The 19,517-nt window shown below is 38.7% G+C and overlaps 4 protein-coding genes across 6 annotated transcripts; 1 reads left to right on the forward strand and 3 right to left on the reverse strand.

Annotated features, from left to right (window-relative positions):
* Positions 1-23: 23 nt before the first annotated feature.
* On the forward strand, positions 24-6,406 carry LOC144198422 (calcium uniporter regulatory subunit MCUb, mitochondrial-like). The gene is made up of 8 exons (XM_077719422.1): positions 24-319; positions 3,534-3,597; positions 4,025-4,195; positions 4,567-4,674; positions 4,764-4,924; positions 5,525-5,728; positions 5,800-5,916; positions 6,141-6,406. The coding sequence occupies exons 1-8, from the start codon at positions 209-211 to the stop codon at positions 6,216-6,218; spliced, it is 1,014 nt and encodes a 337-aa protein (XP_077575548.1). The 5' UTR covers positions 24-208; the 3' UTR covers positions 6,219-6,406.
* Positions 6,262-10,239, reverse strand: LOC144198419 (caspase-6-like). 2 transcript variants are annotated; one of them, XM_077719419.1, is made up of 8 exons: positions 10,174-10,239; positions 9,801-9,848; positions 9,195-9,240; positions 8,974-9,123; positions 8,008-8,084; positions 7,727-7,902; positions 7,518-7,668; positions 6,262-6,905 (listed from the first exon to the last, which is right to left on the reverse strand). In XM_077719419.1, exons 2-8 carry the CDS (start codon positions 9,832-9,834, stop codon positions 6,670-6,672), a joined length of 870 nt encoding a protein of 289 aa, XP_077575545.1. In that variant the 5' UTR covers positions 9,835-9,848; positions 10,174-10,239; the 3' UTR covers positions 6,262-6,669. The 2 variants fall into 2 exon arrangements, with proteins under 2 accessions (XP_077575545.1, XP_077575544.1); XM_077719418.1 differs by having other exon boundaries at positions 10,114-10,189.
* Positions 10,240-11,128: 889 nt separating this feature from the next.
* On the reverse strand, positions 11,129-12,523 carry pla2g12a (phospholipase A2, group XIIA). The gene is made up of 4 exons (XM_077719420.1): positions 12,196-12,523; positions 11,827-11,903; positions 11,594-11,759; positions 11,129-11,411 (listed from the first exon to the last, which is right to left on the reverse strand). The coding sequence occupies exons 1-4, from the start codon at positions 12,392-12,394 to the stop codon at positions 11,293-11,295; spliced, it is 561 nt and encodes a 186-aa protein (XP_077575546.1). The 5' UTR covers positions 12,395-12,523; the 3' UTR covers positions 11,129-11,292.
* Positions 12,524-13,535: 1,012 nt separating this feature from the next.
* On the reverse strand, positions 13,536-19,415 carry g3bp2a (G3BP stress granule assembly factor 2a). 2 transcript variants are annotated; one of them, XM_077719415.1, is made up of 13 exons: positions 19,251-19,415; positions 17,815-17,933; positions 17,664-17,748; positions 17,431-17,604; positions 17,268-17,358; positions 16,880-16,991; positions 16,608-16,797; positions 16,432-16,527; positions 15,931-16,033; positions 15,770-15,826; positions 15,484-15,615; positions 15,297-15,424; positions 13,536-14,584 (listed from the first exon to the last, which is right to left on the reverse strand). In XM_077719415.1, exons 2-13 carry the CDS (start codon positions 17,907-17,909, stop codon positions 14,306-14,308), a joined length of 1,542 nt encoding a protein of 513 aa, XP_077575541.1. In that variant the 5' UTR covers positions 17,910-17,933; positions 19,251-19,415; the 3' UTR covers positions 13,536-14,305. The 2 variants fall into 2 exon arrangements, with proteins under 2 accessions (XP_077575541.1, XP_077575542.1); XM_077719416.1 differs by having other exon boundaries at positions 15,306-15,424; positions 19,251-19,414.
* Between the last annotated feature and the right edge of the window lie 102 nt (positions 19,416-19,517).

Genomic DNA, 19,517 nt, shown 5'->3' on the forward strand with positions numbered 1-19,517 from the left:
ATGATTCAAAAGAGGGAGGAGGATATGAAGAGGAAATGCGGCTCATTGTGGGCTGTGCCCTACCCTAAATATCCCGGCCTGCGTTGACGGTTTACTCGGGGTAAACATTCTTTTTTAGCTCTGCGATTCTACTTTTTTGCCATTTTGGCAAAGTATGTGATATCCCTGCGGAATGATACGAGCGGGCTGCTAAACATTCCACTGCCCGATGATGTCTTCGACGCGGTTAGTCGGCAAAGTTGCCCGGAGACTTTTGGGAAGTCTCGGAGCTCGTCGCCCCGCTTTTCAAGCGCCTCGCCCGGCGATATTTCTTCACAAGGTAAATATGTATTTTCATCTTATTCACGATGCATGCACGCTTCCGAAAGTCGCTTTTTTAAAATCATCGTTTAGAGAACGTCTGAGTTGAAGTATGCAGTTGGGACGCAAGTTATGGAAAAGCTTTTTTAATCATTAATTTTATAAATATTTTTTAAACTTCACTTCAGTATGAACGAAGTAGCAACAGTTGATTATAGTTATGAAAAAGCAGCATGGAAAACGTTATATATTAAAAAATATATATAAAAGTAGACCCCCATTATTACGCGTTATTTACGACCAGTCCTGATCGGAAAAATCCGCGATAGAGCCACGTTTTTTTTAAATAAACGGCGATTAACAACACCAATCGGTTCCTGTACTTTGTTTACTTGATAAATACAAACATATTTAAACATCTATGGTATTTATGTTTAAATATTGGAAGGAAAACCCCCCAAAATAGGTTTAATCTTAATTATTTCACCACTGTAGTAGAAATAAACTTTAATGTATTCAATATTTTCGTGGCACAACATTGGAATTGCATCTTTCAGATGATTTAGAATTAAATATCAATTGCACTTGTGTATGTTTAGGGGAAAAATTTATCTAAGAGTAAAAAAAAGTGTAGCCTATTGATAAATCACGAGTTTTTTTTGTGAAATTTCGTTGCAATGCGGTGTCTTTCTGTAATGGGAAATAAATCAGACCAGATGGAGCATTCATGAGAGTCCAAAAAGCAGATTAAAGCGCTTGTTTGTGGTCTGTCTTTTTGAATCGAGGGCTAAAAAGACCAGTAATTGAATGAACGCGGCGTAACGACCAATCAGATGGATGTGCTTGGACAGGACACAGAGTGGAGTAATGGACTTGAATTATTTAGGCCATTCCGTTGGGTGTCCATGAACAGGAGAAGAGTAAACGAGTTAGCATGCTTTTGTTGTGATGAGCTTTACTTCCTATTGTATTAGAACGCTCGTTATAGTGGAGTCATTTGACAAAGCTAGGTGGCCAATCTACTTTGACTGGGAGGGTTGGGTGATAGGTAAGTATTCATAGGCAGTGTTCTTACTTTAAATGAATTGAGGGTCCATTGTTGTCATTGGAGGGCAGGAATGTAAAAGTCAATATTAGCTTATTTTTAAATGTTATTGATATTCCATATGAAATAATTTTAAAATGTCAAACAGATTAAACTGCAAGTATGCATTGCTGCTTTATTTATTAAATACAAAAGGGTAATTACAAAATATTTATTAATATTATTGTATTTATTAATATTATTGTATTTATTAAGATTATTGTATTTATTATTATTTTATTTATTAACATTATTTTATTTATTTATATTATTGTAGTTATTATTTTATTTATTAATTTTATTGTAGTTATTATTATATTTATTAATATTAGTGTAGTTATTATTATTTTATTTATTGATATTATTGTAGTTATTATTATTGTATTTATTAATATTCTTTTATTTATAAACATTAGTGCTATTGGGGCGACTGTATTTATATTTTGCTCCATTTTAACATAGTTTCATTAACATTATCATTTCTACTTACCAGTAAAATATATTAGATCCATATATGCACATATATATAAAATTGAGACTTGGTATGTAGTCAAAAATTCTATATTCATCATGAAATATAAAACTAATTATTTAACATTTTACCATCAAAACGTAAACAAAAGAAAACTATTTTTTTCCCTTTTTCATTCCCTTTCTTGCTTCCCTACATTTTCCCTTTCTGACAATATAGCCACGCCCCCAACCAATCATTTGCTACCAACTCTCCCAGGCAAAATAGATGGGACAGCAAACCCCATCAACGTTTTATTCCCTTCTCCACCCGCATTCGCCCTCCGAAGCCATAAGGCTGGCAAAATATAAGAGCAATACCAACGCTTGGCCGCCTTCACTTTATCACAATGACAGCTGGGAATAATAGAATTTTCTTTCCTTTCTGCCCTCGGGTGGGTTTTTTTTCTACTCCTTCCACCTCACTGTTTTCCGCTTTGCTCAGATACACCAGCCATTTAATGACCGCCAACTGTATCCATGCGCCAAGTGCTGCAGTTTGCCGGATTTATCAAGCGACTGGGAGAAGGTGGACAATGTTTTCTGCCTATTTTTTGTCTTAAAAAGGTGACTTAATGTCCAATTAAACTAATTTAAACGGCTATTCTTGTCAATGGCAGGGAGTAAATTTATTTGGAGACATTTCCTAGACATTTTGGAGCACTTACTGTAAATTTTGGAGAGTTTCCTAAGGATTTTGGGGTGTTTTGGTCATTTGTTTGCTGATTTTTGGCCACTTCTGGTTGGTTTTGGGTCAAGACTGGAAACGATTCTGGAAAAGAAATGGAGAAAAGTTAATCACATCTCAAAATTGTAGTTTCAGGGCATCCATGTTAATAAAAATAACAAAATAATTTATGCGGGCCGTGTCGGACCCCCTGTCGGACCGTTTCTGGGCCGCGGGCCATATGTTTGACACCACTGATGTTAAATGGAGGTTTAATGTGATCAGGTGAAGCTAAAAAATGAAAAAAAGAAAAAAAAGCTCCTTTCTGTGGGCCCCTTTTGTTTCCTGTTCAGTCTTGTTCAACATTTGCATTCTTTCCTCTAGTATCACTTTCCGTGGTCACTTTATTAGGGACATTTTGCATTAACACAAATAGCTCTGATTGGCTGCCAATTTAGGTGTCCGGGGAAATGCCTTTTTAAAAAGAATTCTTTCTATTAAATCACTTTTTCCTAAAACGCATGACATTTTTGAGTACAACAGATACAAAGTAAAAATAATCCATAATAAAGGCAATGGAAAACTCTGTTAAAAATACTTAACATGAAAAGGCCTGCTAGCAAAACATTACAAAGTAAAGTAACTGCAGCTAATTTGCCGAATCATTACGGTAATCTAATTAAACTCACCTGTTTGACTGCCAAATAAAAACAAACTGTTTCCCCACGGGTATGCAAATGAGCTATTCCTGCCAAATATGAATTTGTGAGGTAAAAAATTATCTACTTTAACTTGGCGCAACCCGCAAAGGCTGCTGGGATTTGGCGCCATTGAATAGGGACATAAAATACGGCGTGCATTTATGTTTTTGGATGGAGGAAAAACGCTGAGTCATTGTTCTTCCCAGATATTTTTTTTCTTTCTGCCAGTTTAAATAATTAAATCTTATTATGGATTATCTTCTCTTTCCAGGTTCCCTTGCCTCTGCTTGGAATTGGTCAAGCTGTGTTCTGCAGCACGAGTTCGCCCCCTGCAGGTACTGCTGCATCCTGCACTCTTTACTTTATTATTATTATTAGCTAGGAATGGCTATGTTAGCTTTAAAGACCTGGGACACTTTTAAAGCAAGTTCCTATTTATTTGGGTTTCAAGTTATTAACATTAAGTATTACTGCAAGTGTGTCAAAGTGGCGGCCCGGGGGCCAAATCTGGCCCGCCGCAATATTTTGTGCGGCCCGAGAAAGTAAGTGAGTGCTGACTTTCTGTTTTAGGATTAAATTAAAATTAATAGTATAGATGTATATTAATTCCTGATTTTTCCCCTTTTAAATCAATAATTATCATTTTTTAATCCATTTGTGTTTTTTGTTCAAAAATAATTTTGTAAAATCTAAAAAAAATATTTAAAAAACTATACATTATTTTTTTTTTTTTGTAAACGACGACCTTTGTCATGTCGGCAGAGTTATCCCTGAAGTACAAACATGGCCGCCTGGCGCTGGAAGTGCCGCTAACATGCAGAAGCGAGACCTGTCTCTTCTTTTTGCGACCCATGCTAATGACGGTGGGCGACCTGATTGGCGAGCTACAGAAGGAGGACCCTGGCGCTTCCACCGCCGCCGTTCTCTCTAAAGGTACCTCCCCCTTTTACAAGCCCCGCCCCTTACACACTGCCAATTGCCGGAATGCGGTTCGACGGGATTGGCCATGTAATTTCCCCCCATTTGCTTCACTTCCAGTCAGTTTTGAGGTAATTTGAATGTTTACGTGAGTTTATTGAAGCCACGCCACCCTCCCAATTCAAATAAATTGGACATCTATTGCTATTGTTGGCAGCCAATTAATTAAATTACAAAAAAGTAGACAAATTGGCCTTTGGAAATGAGTTACTAATGCAGCAGTACTGAATTTGTGTTGGGAATTCTTTAAAAAATACAGGTTTTTTTTTACAAATTAGCGTTTTTTTTTACGACTGGTAAATGACAAACGGCGCCTTTTCGGACAGACGGCGAACGTGTGGCTTCCAACACGCTGCTCGAAGCCTTGCTGATTGACAAACACTTCAAGCTGGTCATCAACAACACTGTTTACAATGTGTACGCACCAGATGAAGGTACTAAAAAATATTTTGTGTTCTGGTTCAGCTATAATTGTAACTTTTGGTCATTGAAAGTCATTTTAAACCCGTATTTTGGTCCACAGTGAGCAAATCTAGCGAGCACGCCCTGCAGATGGATGACATGAAACATGTGGTGCAACTTCTGCACACGGCCCTCAACCTGCCTGAACATCAATTCAAGCAAGAGCGCCAACTACTGGAAAAACTGGACCGCCTCAAGCAAGAACTTTCCCCACTGGAAAAGGTGTGGCAAAAAATCTAATCGGAATATTCATACTCTGTTGACACAAATCACTCCAAAAACAAACAAAAAAAATACCACAAATCACTACTAGAATCATTTTAGCGTTATCCAACTTTTTTAGGGACTTTTTGCACTACAAAAAAATCTCAAAATAAACACCACCATCTAAAAATCTCTCAATTTAAAACTTTCGCCTATATTAATAATGCCAAACTGACGTAAAAATCACTCGTAATGTTTTTAATCGCATTATTTTATGCCCCCTTACAGTTCTGAGGTCGAGGGTTCGATCCCAGGCAATGTGCGGAGTTTACATGTTCTGCCTTGGGCTTGTGTGGGTTTTCTCTGGGTACTCCAGTCCTCCCACATCCCCAAAATACACATGCTAAGCTAACAGAAGATGCTAAATTACCTAAGTTGTCACCCACATGTTATTCATAGTTAGCTGGGATAGACTACAACACCCCCAACACATAAGCAGTTCAAAAAAATGATTGAATATACTAATCTTTAAATACGGCATTGGGACGTGACTAATTGCTGGTATAAATTTAGCCTTGACGTACCTTGGTTTGAAGTTTCTTGGATGCGTCTTGGCAGGTGAAGGCACAGCTGTCAATCAAAGCCGACGCCCAGACATCCAGGGCCATTTGGGGTGGTCTGGCCCTCTTATCCGTGCAGGGCGGAGCCTTGGGATGGCTCACCTGGTGGGTGTACTCCTGGGATGTCATGGAGCCCGTCACCTATTTTGTCACATACGTCACCAGCATGGGGGCCTTCGCCTTCTACGTTCTCACAAAAAAAGTAAGTTGGACAAATTTGGTCGTTTCTATTTGATTTTTTTTGGTTTTTAATTCATTGCTCTTTTTTTGTAGGAGTATTTCTATCCAAATGCTAAAGATAGACAATTCCTGAATTACTTCCACAAGGCGGCGAGTAAGAAGAAGTTTAATGTGGAAAAGTATAATGAACTTCGGGATGAGTTGGCTGAGGTATGTTGCATTTTTTGGGGGACTTTTTTGGGGAAATTAGATGTCCAAATTGTTTGAATTGGGAGGAGTGGCAGTTAATGGATTTTTTTAAAAATATTGGACCAAATATTTTACATATTGTTTAGATATAAAGGGAGGAAAAATGTCATTTTAAAGCCAGATTTTCACTAGAATGACATAAGATTTTTTTTTGTCGAATTTTTTTAATGATTTTTTTTTTTTAGGTGGAGGACGACCTTAAACGTCTTCGCTATCCAATGCAGCTTCAACTCCCCATTGAGCAAATCCAGCCCAAACAGTGATGTCATCACAAAAACGGATTTAAAAAAAAACTAAACAAAAATGTAAACACTTTAGGTTTATTTTCATAATATTGCATTTTTGATCAAAAATATAAAAAAAAACAATTTCTTGTTATTTTTTGGAATAGAATAACGGGAGGGGCGGATTAATACAATGAAATTGAAATAAAAGCCATTTTTGGAAACTCCCTATTTGTCATTTGAGACATTTTTTGACTCATAATTGATCATGTGACTTTAAAAAAGTAGTAAAAAATACATTAAAATGTACCTGAGGAGCTTAAGAGCTAAAAACTATTAATACAGCGACAAGACAAAAACACAAGAATACACAAATTCCCTTTTTTTTGGTGATTTGGCAAAAAAATACAAAATCTGGTCCACCAAGCAAAAAAAACCCAGCAGTTATTAATTGAAGCCACCTTAAGGGGGCTTTAAAAAGTATGAAAATTTAGTTTTTGGGGCGAAAGTATAGTTTTTTAGTGAGCATGGAGGCGAAACATGGCACCTGCTTTTTGCCGATGGAATCCTTATCTTTGCTAGCCAAGACGCTCCTGGAAGCCACCGTGCGGTTGACCAGCGTTAGGAGTTCTGTGAACTCCAGTGTGTCGCCATACTTCTTCAGGAGCTCGCACAAGTCTTGAACGTACCACGAGCCGTTTAAGGTCTCTCTGTGCGAGTAGTAACCTGGGGACGAAAGAGAAAATTAGTTCACAAAAGTCTGCTTTTTGCCTTGGAATGAAAATCGGGTTCATTTAAAGCAAAAACTTGACAGGTGGGCGGGGTCAGCACAAGATTTGATACATGTAAAAAAGTGCATCCGTTTTTCAATTATTTTGTTTTACTGTTTTGTTGATTTTGGTTTTTATTTATTTATTTTTAAGACATTTTGACCTAAAAATTAACTATTTTGAGCTACTTGATAGCAAATATTTTCTTATAAACATTTTTTGTATTTCAGTAATTTTGTTTTACCGTTTTATTTAATTTGGGTTTTTATTTTTAAAGTTTTTTTTAAGACTTTTTGACCTAAAAATCAGCTGACTTCTATTCTGAGCCACTTAATAGCAAATATTTTCTAAAACAAATATTTTTTATTCCAATTATTTTACCATTTTATTTCATTTGTGTTTTTATTTTAAAAAATGATAATTTTAAGACTAAAAATGAGCTGACCACTATTTTAAGCCACATAGCAAATATTTCCTCATACATATATATTTATTTTACTTCAATTATTTTGTTTTACAGTTTAATTGAATTTGTTTATCATTAAAAATATATATTTTACACACTCACCTTGCGCCACCGAGTAGCACATGATGAAGTCGGCGCCGGCCGGGAGCGTGTGAACGGCGCTGGCGTCCGTCACCACCTCATTGGTCTGAATCACGCTGTCCACGGCGTCGTAGACCATCACCGGCTCGTCGTGTTTGTCGCCGCGACAGGCCTGCCGGCGGACATTTTGATTTACAGTCCGAGAGATGACCGGTCGGGCAATCACTCACCTGCCAAACGAAGATCTTGGGCTTTCCCACCAAGCTATTGCATTTGTCGCCTTTAAAAAGCGCAGTGATGCGTGGGATGCTGATTTTGCCGTCGTAAGTGTACACGTGGTCGTCTTCGCCGTGGCTCAGGAAAATCAGGAGGAAGCAGTCGGCATCCGTGTGGTCACCCTCGGCAGCTAAGCAGGAAAAAACGGATTTATTTCATAAAGATACTTGGATATTTAATATTATTGTTCAGCATCCATCTTCTCAATTCTGATTTGAATGCAACGCTTGCTCACCTTTATGGATTATTTCCAGGACTTCCTCGTTTTTTAAGTTGTCGTAAGCCGTTACGTCAAAGTTGAGAGCCTTCAACCTGAAGAGAGAAAGCGATAGTGTAAAATTGTTCTACTGTAATACAAAAATGATACCATCGAAGACAAAAAAAGCTTTTAAATAGGTTTCTTAGTTAGTTTTGGTGTCTATTCCGAGCCTCAAAACTAAGTATAATATATTATACCATTATGCTAAATGTATTAACAAAAGAAATGGCTGAATGTTATGATACCAATACCTATACCAATACCTATACCAATACCTATACCAATACCTATACCAATACCTATACCAATACCTATACCAATACCTATACCAATACCTATACCAATACCTATACCTATACCAATACCTTTAACCAATACTTTTAACCAATACCTTTAACCTATACCTTTAACCTATACCTTTAACCTATACCTTTAACCTATACCTTTAACCTATACCTTTAACCTATACCTTTAACCTATACCTTTAACCTATACCTTTAACCTATACCTTTAACCTATACCTTTAACCTATACCTTTAACCTATACCTATACCCATACCCATGCCCATACCTATACATATTTCAGCAACACGCTTATTTATTTATTCATTTACTTATTATTTATGTCTAAAATGTATTTTGCTGTGTCTGTATTCTCGCCCTCTTGCTCCTGTGTTAGTGAAATTTCCCAAATAAGGGATGAATAAAGTTATCTAATCTAATACTGTACATTCACCAAAAGAAGTTAAGGTAGGAATCTGGTAATGTAAAATTTATACATTTTTGGATAACTATAGACTAAAAATATATAGTATTTTAAGGCTTTTGGTGGCCACCAGTAGAACTGAAACTCGGTTCTTTTGGTGTATGAAGAGATAGATTTTTGTTTTCTTAAATGAGTCAGGAGTGCAATTTCCAGTCAAATCTAAAAACAAATAATACCTGTACTCCAGGTTGTAGCGATCCGTGTTGGTTCCGGGCCGGTCGTACATGCCAAGTCGCCAAAAGAAGCGCTCCTGGTTGAAAATAAGCGCCTGGCCTCGCCGTTTGTGGTCCATGCGGTATTCTACAGAGGGATCCACAAGCTTTCCGCTGTTTAAACAAGGGACATAAAACATTAAGGGACGTCACGAGCAAGTTAGCTTAAGATAAAACTGTCCCACCTTCCGAAACTGTCCGTCTCTGTGAGATCGTGGACTTGTTCCAGGACTGAAAAAGATACACATTGTGTCTTTATTTAACTCGGAATCAAACAACTGCAGAATGGAGTTTTTCTTTGTTAGGACTACAGGTGCATGAGGGTCAAGCATCCATTGTTGGGCCAGCTTAGAGCGCCTGACGTCGTCAATAGCCGACAGTCGGAGGACTACGACGTCACAACTAGGTGACGCTGTTGAGCGTGTTTTTTTTAAACTCAGGATTTTTTCTACCCTTCAAAAAACATTTTGTGCTTAAAAAAATTGCAAACTTGGTAAATTTGAAAAGAAATACGGGCTAATAAGTATTTTCTAACCATATCTTTGAAACAATTATCGTTTAGTTTACATAACTATCTAGTTATGATAATTATATCCTTTCTAGTTTGATTTGTTCTATCATAAATGACAAGGTGAGTAGTAATATGAACCCTGTTTTAAGTACAAAGAGTAATTGAACTAGAGTTTCGAGTTAACCTTTCACTTTCGAATGTTTCCCACGCAGTTTTGACGACGTGGAAATACATTTAATAGAACTTTGTTTCTGAAAATAAACTTTTAAGTACTACTTACTCGTACGGGCGTCAACGACGGTCTTGTTTTCCATGGCACCACTCGACTCTTAAAGAAAGAAATTCAACATTTAACACAAATATTACTCTCTTTGCCTTAACTTGACACTTTTGTTGTTGTTTCTAAGTTGTATTTGTTTTAGGAAAAATACTTGACAGCTCCCACGTAAAAGAAGTGACCACTATAGTAGCTAAGGCAGCCGCTTTTAACAACTTTTTCCGACTTCGACTAAAAAACCTCCGCGTTTTCCCCCTTTTTAAAAACATATCCGAGTAGGTGAGGTATGAATATAGACATCTAAATGTTGTTTTACCTATAAAGCAGTATTCTGTATTGTAGTACGTAAATTAATTGCAGCTTTGCTTCAACTCACCTTCGCCCTGACAACAGCAGTTAAATATGGTCCCGCCTCTCTGCGCTGATTGGTCAAGAGGTATGCGGTCATAAGTCGATGCTCACTGCCAATCAAAAAGGGGCTTTCCGCGTTTTCCTCAGCAACACCAGGAACTGATTTTTCCGTATCTTTTTACGTCATTATAAACAAATTTCCATGTATTTTCTGTACTAATTCATTTCAATGTCTCATTTGGTGTTGTAATCTTCTTCCCTTTGTATTTTTAATCAACCTTAACATGTTTTTACATGAACATAATGTTTAAATTGCAGTTTCTTGTGTATCTTGTTTAACAGGTTTTACTACTGTATTATATATTTTGAAATACATAAAACATTGAACTTTAAATCTCACCCCATCTGATTTTCTGAAAGGCTTTATCCTCACTAGGGTAACAGGAGACTATCCCGGCTGACTTCAGGCCAGAGGTGGAGGATACCCTGAATTGGTGGTCAGCCAATCATTGGGCACCATGGGACAAACAACCAATTACTTGTACCTAGGGGCAATTTAGAGTGTCCAATCAGCCTACCACGCATGTCTTTGGAATGTGGGAGTACCTGGAAAAAACCCACACAGGCCCGGGGAGAACATGTAAAGTTTGAAATGTATAAAAACAGTACTTCTAATTAAAATAATACATGAAGTATTCACATTAAAAGAGGTAAACAGAGAGATCTATAATCTGTCTTTTTTTTATGTAATTTATTTATCAGTTATGATTTATTTTAGGGTAAACTTGGCAAACTAGCTGTAAAAAAACAGTAAACATCACAATCACTAAATATACAACCACATTTGGTGTTAAGGACTCAAAACATTTATTATTGCAAACTAGTGTTATTGCTTAGGATAATTTTGATTGCAATGAGAGCTAAATCTATCAAATTTAGTGAAGTTATCAATGTGTTACTCCACCAATAGACCAAGTTACTGAACAACACAAACACAAAAATAAATAATTGAAAATATTTCAAATTATTTACAGTATGTCAGTCATGTGAGCTTTTCCATAGTCCAGTGTTTAAAAAGCCACAGCTCCATCCCTGAGACAGCTCGTCTTATTTCTGGAAACCCCATTTTGAATCAAGAGATCATTCACAACTCCTTCTTTACCTCGAACTGACACGCGCACGACGCCCGTTGGCTGTCCAAGTACGGTTTACATCCCAAGTGCATCACGGCGTCGAAAAGGAGTGTTACTGCAGACTCGCATGCTGTTAAAAAAAAGACACAAAAAGACGAAATAACCAAAAATATACATATTATGAACAATGGCAGGTGGTCAAACACTCTATAGCACCCTCTGTTGTCCAGTTAATGCAACAGTTGCTGTATTATGCCAATCACAACTGACATTTAGGTACAAAATGGCATTAAGACCAGATATAAAACCCACCTTGGACACTGTGGGCCAATCCCAAAGTCCGTTGCACGTTTCTGCAAATGGTCTCCAGACAGTCCTGGAATTCCTCGTCGCAGTCGTGCTTGTCGCGGCCGCACGTGTCGTAGCAGCGATCGTGCTGGTTGCAGCATTTCGTCATGGACGGAATGCCCACGTCGACCTGGATACAGAAAGTGCCATTTTGTTTTTGGATTGCTGAAACGAAACAAAGTCACTTAGAGTTTTACCTGGACACCAAAGAGTGGCGTCCCACACCCATTGGGTGGCGGCGGCTTATATCCGGGACGAGGCATTGGCTTGTAACCTGAGGAGAAGGGCAAAGGTCAACCCACAACTTCTGTTATTTTCCACCGTCTGATGAAGACATTAAGACATCAATCGAGGAGTGACAGAAATTATAGTGTTTTGGCATATCTGCTCATCTATAAATGCTATTTAATTACACTAATTAGGCCTTACCTTTCCAAAGAAAAATGAAATTATGAAGAGTCATCGCAAATCATTTTTTTTAATTGAGGGGTTGCTATACAATAATCTTAACTGTATTTTTTTAAACTGCATTACTTTAAAATAAACTTTTTAAAAGGTATGCTTACCGTCAATACACTTGAAACGACACAAGCCGTCGTCGCCGCCGAACAACTCGAGAGCCGCGTTGAGATATGAATCGATTTTATGGATGCCATTGCGGATTGTTTTAAGAGTCATTCGCCAGTCAGGCTGCTCCACTTCCTGGTCACAGCAAGATACAGACACCACAAATACGACAAAGACAACATGGCTTGTCGCTACCATGGCCAGAGGGATAAATATTCAAGCCAAAAAGGGAATAAAGTTAATGCTCTAAGCGTTTTCTTGACGGCATTTTTAACTGTGTTGTTGTTTTCTGACGGTGGCGTTCATTTCCGTGTTTCAAGAAGTCACGTGATGTATGTCGCGTTCAATTGAATTCTGGGTATTTAACACAACAAAAAGTCCGAGTGTTATTATGTAAATGTTTGTTTTATTAATTTTGGGGTAAATTGGGATATTTTGTTAGCACATTTTGAGTTTAAAAATTAATAATATTCATTATGAAAATATATAGATTTTTCACTAATCGCCACAGGTGCTTTAATTACGCTCGTCAAAGCATCATCCTTTTACGCATGCGCAACGGGTCAGCCATTTTGGATTAATCACTGTAGTTTTTTACTTGTCAAATGCACACAAACAATTTTGAGTGGTGCTGATATCAGTAGTTTATTAAGTCTGACATTCAAAATAGGAAACTCAAACAGAAGAAATGAATCAAAACAATAAGAGATAGCTGTCAATCTTATTTTTTAGTTTGGATATATATACTTCCATTCATAAAAGACTGGCATGTTCCACTTTTGACTGTTCAGGGGAAGAAGAAAAAACATTTTACAGTTAATGAAAATCTCTAGAATGAATAATTATTGTCACTTAAAAAAAACACAACACAAATATTCCTCAAAAACTGCAATAATTCAATTGATTTTTCTTTTTAGGCCAAAATAATCCCCGTAAATATTGCCCTGACCCCCCTGAAAATTGTGCAATATCCACCAGGCAAGGAAGACCTCATTAGCATATTTTGGTGCTACATTACCTCCATCTTTTCAGTGCAAATGATCAAAACTAACATGCTTTCTGGCAAAAAGTCTGAAACAGAAAATGAATCCATTTATATCAACTAATTTTGGACATTGAGATAGAAAATGTACCTTATTTTTTAGAAGGGCATTGAAATCTAAAACTAAAAATGTACAGTCATTTTTAAGCAAGTAATGGAGCATAAATATCAACTTCAATCCAACCAAAGCCCAAAAATGGCAAACAGGTGAAAGCAGAAGGCACCATTTTTTTCATTTTTTTTAGTTTTTTTCTTATATATATAGATTTATCAAGAAAGGAATGCAATACAGTAAACTGTGACTTTTTCTGTACATTTATTCTGTCACTTTTTACCCACTGGGAAGGCGTTCATTCCTAGCTGGCGAAAAACGAGAAGAAAAAAAAACACAAGTTTGAATGAAAAAAGAAAGAAAAAGCGTCCTGTCATTTGGTTAACAACCTGGATTATTTACTTATAAACGAGTCAACAAAAAAATATCGGTCATCTTGTCCATCCAGCAAGTAAAATGGAAACTTGGGTTTTTCTATTGGTCACAGCAGCGAGGCCTGCCCCGTTTGTCATGTTGTTTTGAAGAAAAAAATAACAAAAATAAAAATAATAAATCCTTTTAAACTGATAAACTGACTTGGTGTCGAGCAAATTTTGAAGCAGCAGTCTCTCGGGAAAAAAAAGATGGTAGGAGGAAAAAAAAAAAAGGCAGGTTTCCCCGGGGTAAAGAGCACAATTTTTTTGCGTCTTCCAACAGTAACATAGAAAATGTGCAATGGAAGGTTAAGTCAAGGCAGATAATGTCATCTCTTGAATAATGGGCTGTTTTTTTTCTGAATCCATTTTAAAGGATAGCCAAGTCTTTCAGTTCATCCGAATGTGGCACAAGATGACTCCTGGTTTCTTCCCCAGCATGTACAAACAAAGTTGCCAGAGCAAAAAAGAAAGAAGTATTCTCAACTAAATAAGTTGGACAGGGCGCATCACATTTCCAAAGCAAAGAGGGAACGCCCCCAAAAATTGAAATAACCAAAATATGTACGTTTATACATGTAGATTTGTTGAAAGCCTCCACCTCAACGGCGCTGGGTGGTAAAGCGACCCTCGCCGAGACCCTGCGAGCCCCTCCCGATACCCGGCTTGGAGATCATGCCGCCCCTAGGCGGCGGCCCCCTGCCGTCGCGATCCCGCATCATACCGCTTCCCATGAGGTTGCGGGGACCGCCGGGTCCTCGGTCGTTGCGCCGCATGTCCCGGCGGTCGTCCATGCCGGCCGCCCGACTCTCTCGCTCGCGTGCCGCCCGGGTCTTCTTCTCTTCCACATTCAGGCGCACCTCGCCTCGGAACATGATGGGCTGCGGGGACCAATGGCAACGTTAGAATGAGGGGACAAAAAAAATAATGTCCCCAAAAATTTAATTATTTTTTTTAGTTAAACTGTTTCAATAATAGTAGTAATACTACAATACTAGTAAACTACAATACTACTTAATTAATACCACTAAATTAATACTACTAAATTAATACAATTACAATACTACTAATAAAACAGTACTACAAATTCAACTACAAAACTACTATTACTACTACTACAACAAATACTACGACTACTACAACACATACTACTACAAAAACTACAAATACTACAACACATACTACTACAAAAACTACAAATACTACAACACACTACTACAAAAACTACAAATACTACAATACTACAACACATACTACTACAAAAACTACAAATACTACAATACTACAACACATACTACTACAAAAACTACAAATACTACAATACTACAACAAATACTACAATACTACTACAAATACTACTACAAATACTACTACAAATACTACCACAAATACTACCATCAGGTTACATTATTGTTGCCATTGACGTCGAGGAAATAGTTCTCATTTGGAGCTCCATTTCATGAAATTGGCCTCATGTAGAACATTATTATTATTATTTTTATATCTAAATAGGGGGTAAAAGTGGTTGGGAACCTAACGCAAATCACCATCCAGTGCGTCGTAAGGGGGGGTTAATGAAAAGTGTATACATGCCCCGTCTACCTTGGCCCCAAGGATTTTCTGCACCGGATCCGAGTCGTCAAACACCACAAATCCAAAGTTGGGCAGCTTCCCACTGATGGCTTTGGTGTTGATGCGCAGTTCCACCACCGTCCCATAGGCTGCAAAAACAAAAACAGACTAAGCAATGGACCCTAAACTCAATAAGTCTCTGTCGTACTCATGAAAAAGTCTTTGAGCTCATTCTCGTCGATGTCGTGCGGGAGGTTGCCCACGAAAAGCTGGTGGCTATCGGGGTAGCGGACAGTTCGCCGCATGTCCATTTCGCCCGATTCGCCTTCACCCCTCCCACCTGAAAAAAAAAAAAGTAAAAGAATCCGTAAATTGACCCCCCACGGGTCTCACTTCAAAATAGATTTCATGTTAATTACTGAGTTAGACTTAACATTTTAACTGAAATAAAAAATGCTGACATTTTTATAACTCAAATGGAGCTTCCCATTTACCTTTGTTAACAAAACTCAGGTGTGGTTTTCCCATTTGTGAGTCTGACAGTCTCTCATCTATGGATAAATGCAAACATTCAGCCAAAATTAAGATATCTCTTGACATTTTGATAGACTCCCATGGACGAAAACGAATGATTGGAGGTGGGCGGGGTCCCTACCGGGTCGAGGGCCTCGTGGGAGGAAGGCGGGTCTGTCGCGAGTCCGCTGGTCCCTAGGTCGAAGCAACGTCCCCTGCGTTTCCGACTTGGGGTCCACTCGGGCCTACGTTTGCCATAAAACACTATTAAATGCGTCTAAATCAGGGATGTCAAACATACTGCCCGCGGGCCCGTCTGGTGGTTTGGTACAGCCCGGACAAGAAAGCTGCATTGTATTAAAAAAATATGATTTTTCTTTTAAAATTGTAGTTCTTGTATTATCCTCTAGGGGGCGCAGTGTTTTAGTACGTGCAGACAACATGAATTGACATTTATTTATGTTCTTATGTTATTCTCTTGGTCATAATATATTGTTCATAATGTAACAGGAAAATTCTGTTAATAAACATTTTGATAATTTACTCATTCTTTGCACTAATTATTAGTATTAGTGACTAATACAAAGGGAAAAAAATTGGGCTTATTGTTAGTTCTATGTCATTTTGGAATGAGAACCCTTACTTGTGAGATGGGAGCTTTGACAACATGGGGAGGGATTCCAGAGGCGGCACCAGACGGAGGCAGGTTCTTGCTGGTCACCGACGCCCACGAGAAAGTCTACAAAGGAATGCCGACATCCCATATTCTGTGAAAATCTTGTACATTGGTAAACCCGGCAGGAAGAATTTGATTCCCACCTTGGGGGGCTCCTGCACGTGAGGCGGAGACTCGGCCGGGGGGGCTGGAGAGGGAGATTTTTCCTCCATTTCTTCAGTGACCTTTTCGTCCGCTTCTGGTTTGACCTCCTCCACCTTGGGTTCAGGCTCCAGTTCGGGTTCTGGTTCGGGTTCCGGAGCCGGTTCGTCCATAGGTTCTTCCAAGCCGTTACTGTGGAGCGGGAGGATAAAAGGGGAGGAGCTTAGAGTGAGCAGAAATGAGTTGAAGAGGAATAGGAAGGGTAGACACATACGCCACGGGGTGAGACTCATAGTAGGGGGCGCTGTTGGGGCTCTCTTGCAGAGGCTCGGGGGACGGTGGCCTCTGCCTCTCTTCTGGCTCCTCTTCTACTTCCTCCTCCGATTCTGAGGGAAAACAACGGCATTAGATTTTCCAAAATGATTTTTTAACTAAAAAATTGATTAAAAAATGACAATTATTGATTTTAAAAAAAGGTTGAAAGTCTGGAAATCAAATATACATCTATAATCTTTATTTGAAATTGATCCTAAAACAGAAAGTCAGCACTCATATCATTTACTTTCCCGGGCCACAAAAATCATGCGCCGGGGCCACATTTGGCCCCCGGGCCGCCACTTGAACACACGTAGCATGAAATGAAGAAAATCTCGAAACCTTACCCTCGTCTAGCTCGGCTTCCGAGTCGCAAAACACTTCGTCCTCGTAGCGGAAGATGTCGTTGTGCACGTAGAACTTGTTGGCCACGGAACCCTGGCAATTTCAAAAAATCCATTTTCATCCTGACTTGCCTACTTGAAGCTACCGAGAGAGATTCTCCAGTACCTCTGGGGCCAGGACGAAAGTCTGCATGAACTTCCGCATGGGCTGCCCGCTATTGGAGAGCTCTCCGAGAACTTGCACCACCACGCCATCGCTGAGTGTGGCGTGGGCGTCCACCAGCCTGATCTTGGTGTGGCACTCGCTGAACTGCAGGGACATGACTTTCTTGTGGATTTCCTGAAAAACACAGTTGTCAATCAGCTACAAATTGAAATGCCATCAAGATAGAGACCCACCGTTTGCCCATAAACTGCTTCAGCCAGCTTTCCGTTTGGATCGAGACCTCCATGAACGTAGGAAGAGTTCCTCCTCCCGTAGAACCTGAGAAGTTAAAGAGTTCATGTATACATACCCGGTCTTCATACAGACTCCAAGATAATTAATTACCTGTGAAGGAAGTCTGGTGCCTTGTTCAATAGTGTGTAATACTGCCTCACAAACTCCCGCCCGACAAGCAGGGGACTCGGCTTCTCCATCACCATTTCTTTGGTAAACAATATTAAGTGCTGCAAAGTGAGGGAGAAAAATGCAGATTAATATTTTCTGATTTGTTATGGTCGAGAAATGTGGAAGTAAAAGCCAGTTATTCCCCAAATCAGAAGAAAATAGCAAAATCGCTCCGTCTAGTTTGAGGACAAGAAAATCTGCGATTCTTCTTCGTCGCCGACTTGAAAAGCAACTGTTTGTGGTAAAGCGCCGCCCTGCAGGCCTAACACCGCAATTGCAACAAATGCAACATTTAATAATTAACAGTTTTTCACTTATGAGTAGCACGACGTCAAATTCCACCGAGGGGAGTCATACGACAATTTATCATTCAGGGAAAATTACCTTTAAATAAAATTAATCTTTAAAAAAAGGTTCTTTGTTCCACTAGGGCCGCATCACTGGCACAACAGCTGACATGGATGCTATATTGAAAGCTAACTGTACCGTCGCGTATTATCAGTGAAACAAAGGAAAGACTAACAAAATTCCACACAATCTTTTCTCCCCCAAAAGCCAGTTATTATCTTTATTAGGATAAAAAAGTGTAAGTTCTCAAGCACACTGCGGCTGCTATTGCGGTGGCCTACATGCACAAATGAAGCCTCTCTGTAGCATGTCATTTATTTATCAGTGAAAACGACCTCCGGTGGATTTGTCGCTGGCAATATTCATTAAAAAATACAATAACAAAGCGTAATATTTTGGTAACTTCCGTGTGTGATAAACAAAATGCTCCCCCTTCTCCTCCTCCTCCCACAAGAACCACCCGGCTATCCCATGCTAACGCTAACTTGTGGCGTCGTCCTTATTTCTTTTAGTCTTGGCCGCCTCGGGTTTACATTTAATAGCATTTTGGCTATCTTATACATTTTATACGCGTTTATATATAAACGCATGCACGAATAGTCTTATAATACGGGCAGAAAGGCACTCAAAATGAACAATAAATACAAATGAACACGACAACATCCGCAAACGACACAATAGAAAGCAAAGGTAACTGGTGTAACGTCTTATCAATACAAGACAGTGCTTCGATTACATTGTCAATCATTTTGATTTAAAATACGTTTTTTTAAACAAATATAGTGATCAACTTGGCTCCCAAGCCTCAACTTATTTAAGTGTAGTACAGCCAAAAAAATACCTACAAATCCGGACAATTACCAACTGATGTGGCGTGTTTAGACACATAAAATACTAATTGTAGAACACATTAAATCAACTTCGAGCTCCTCTAAGAAATCAGTTTGACGAACAATGCGGCTAAAGTTAGCATTTAGCTCAACAGCCAGTAGTAACATTTGGGAAGAGGAAAGATGAAGCTAACTTACCGTGTGAAAGACCTATATCTATGTAGGCAGAATGGGTAATATGGTAATATTAATTAGGAATAAAAGCACAATTTAACCGCAAATTCGCAGTCAGGTGCTTGTGGTCCACTAACCCACGATTTATGACCCCAGATGTATGAGATTGAACATTTAATAAAGCAATAGGTTCGGTTTATTGTTTTAGCCTTGCGTTTTGGAACGGGAAACCCCGGGTTCATAGCCTCAACCAATCAGTAGCTTGTAATTACTGACGACATGTTGACGACA

This window comes from Stigmatopora nigra, chromosome 6 (genome assembly GCF_051989575.1).
Source record: "Stigmatopora nigra isolate UIUO_SnigA chromosome 6, RoL_Snig_1.1, whole genome shotgun sequence".
In the NCBI taxonomy this organism is placed as follows: domain Eukaryota; kingdom Metazoa; phylum Chordata; class Actinopteri; order Syngnathiformes; family Syngnathidae; genus Stigmatopora; species Stigmatopora nigra.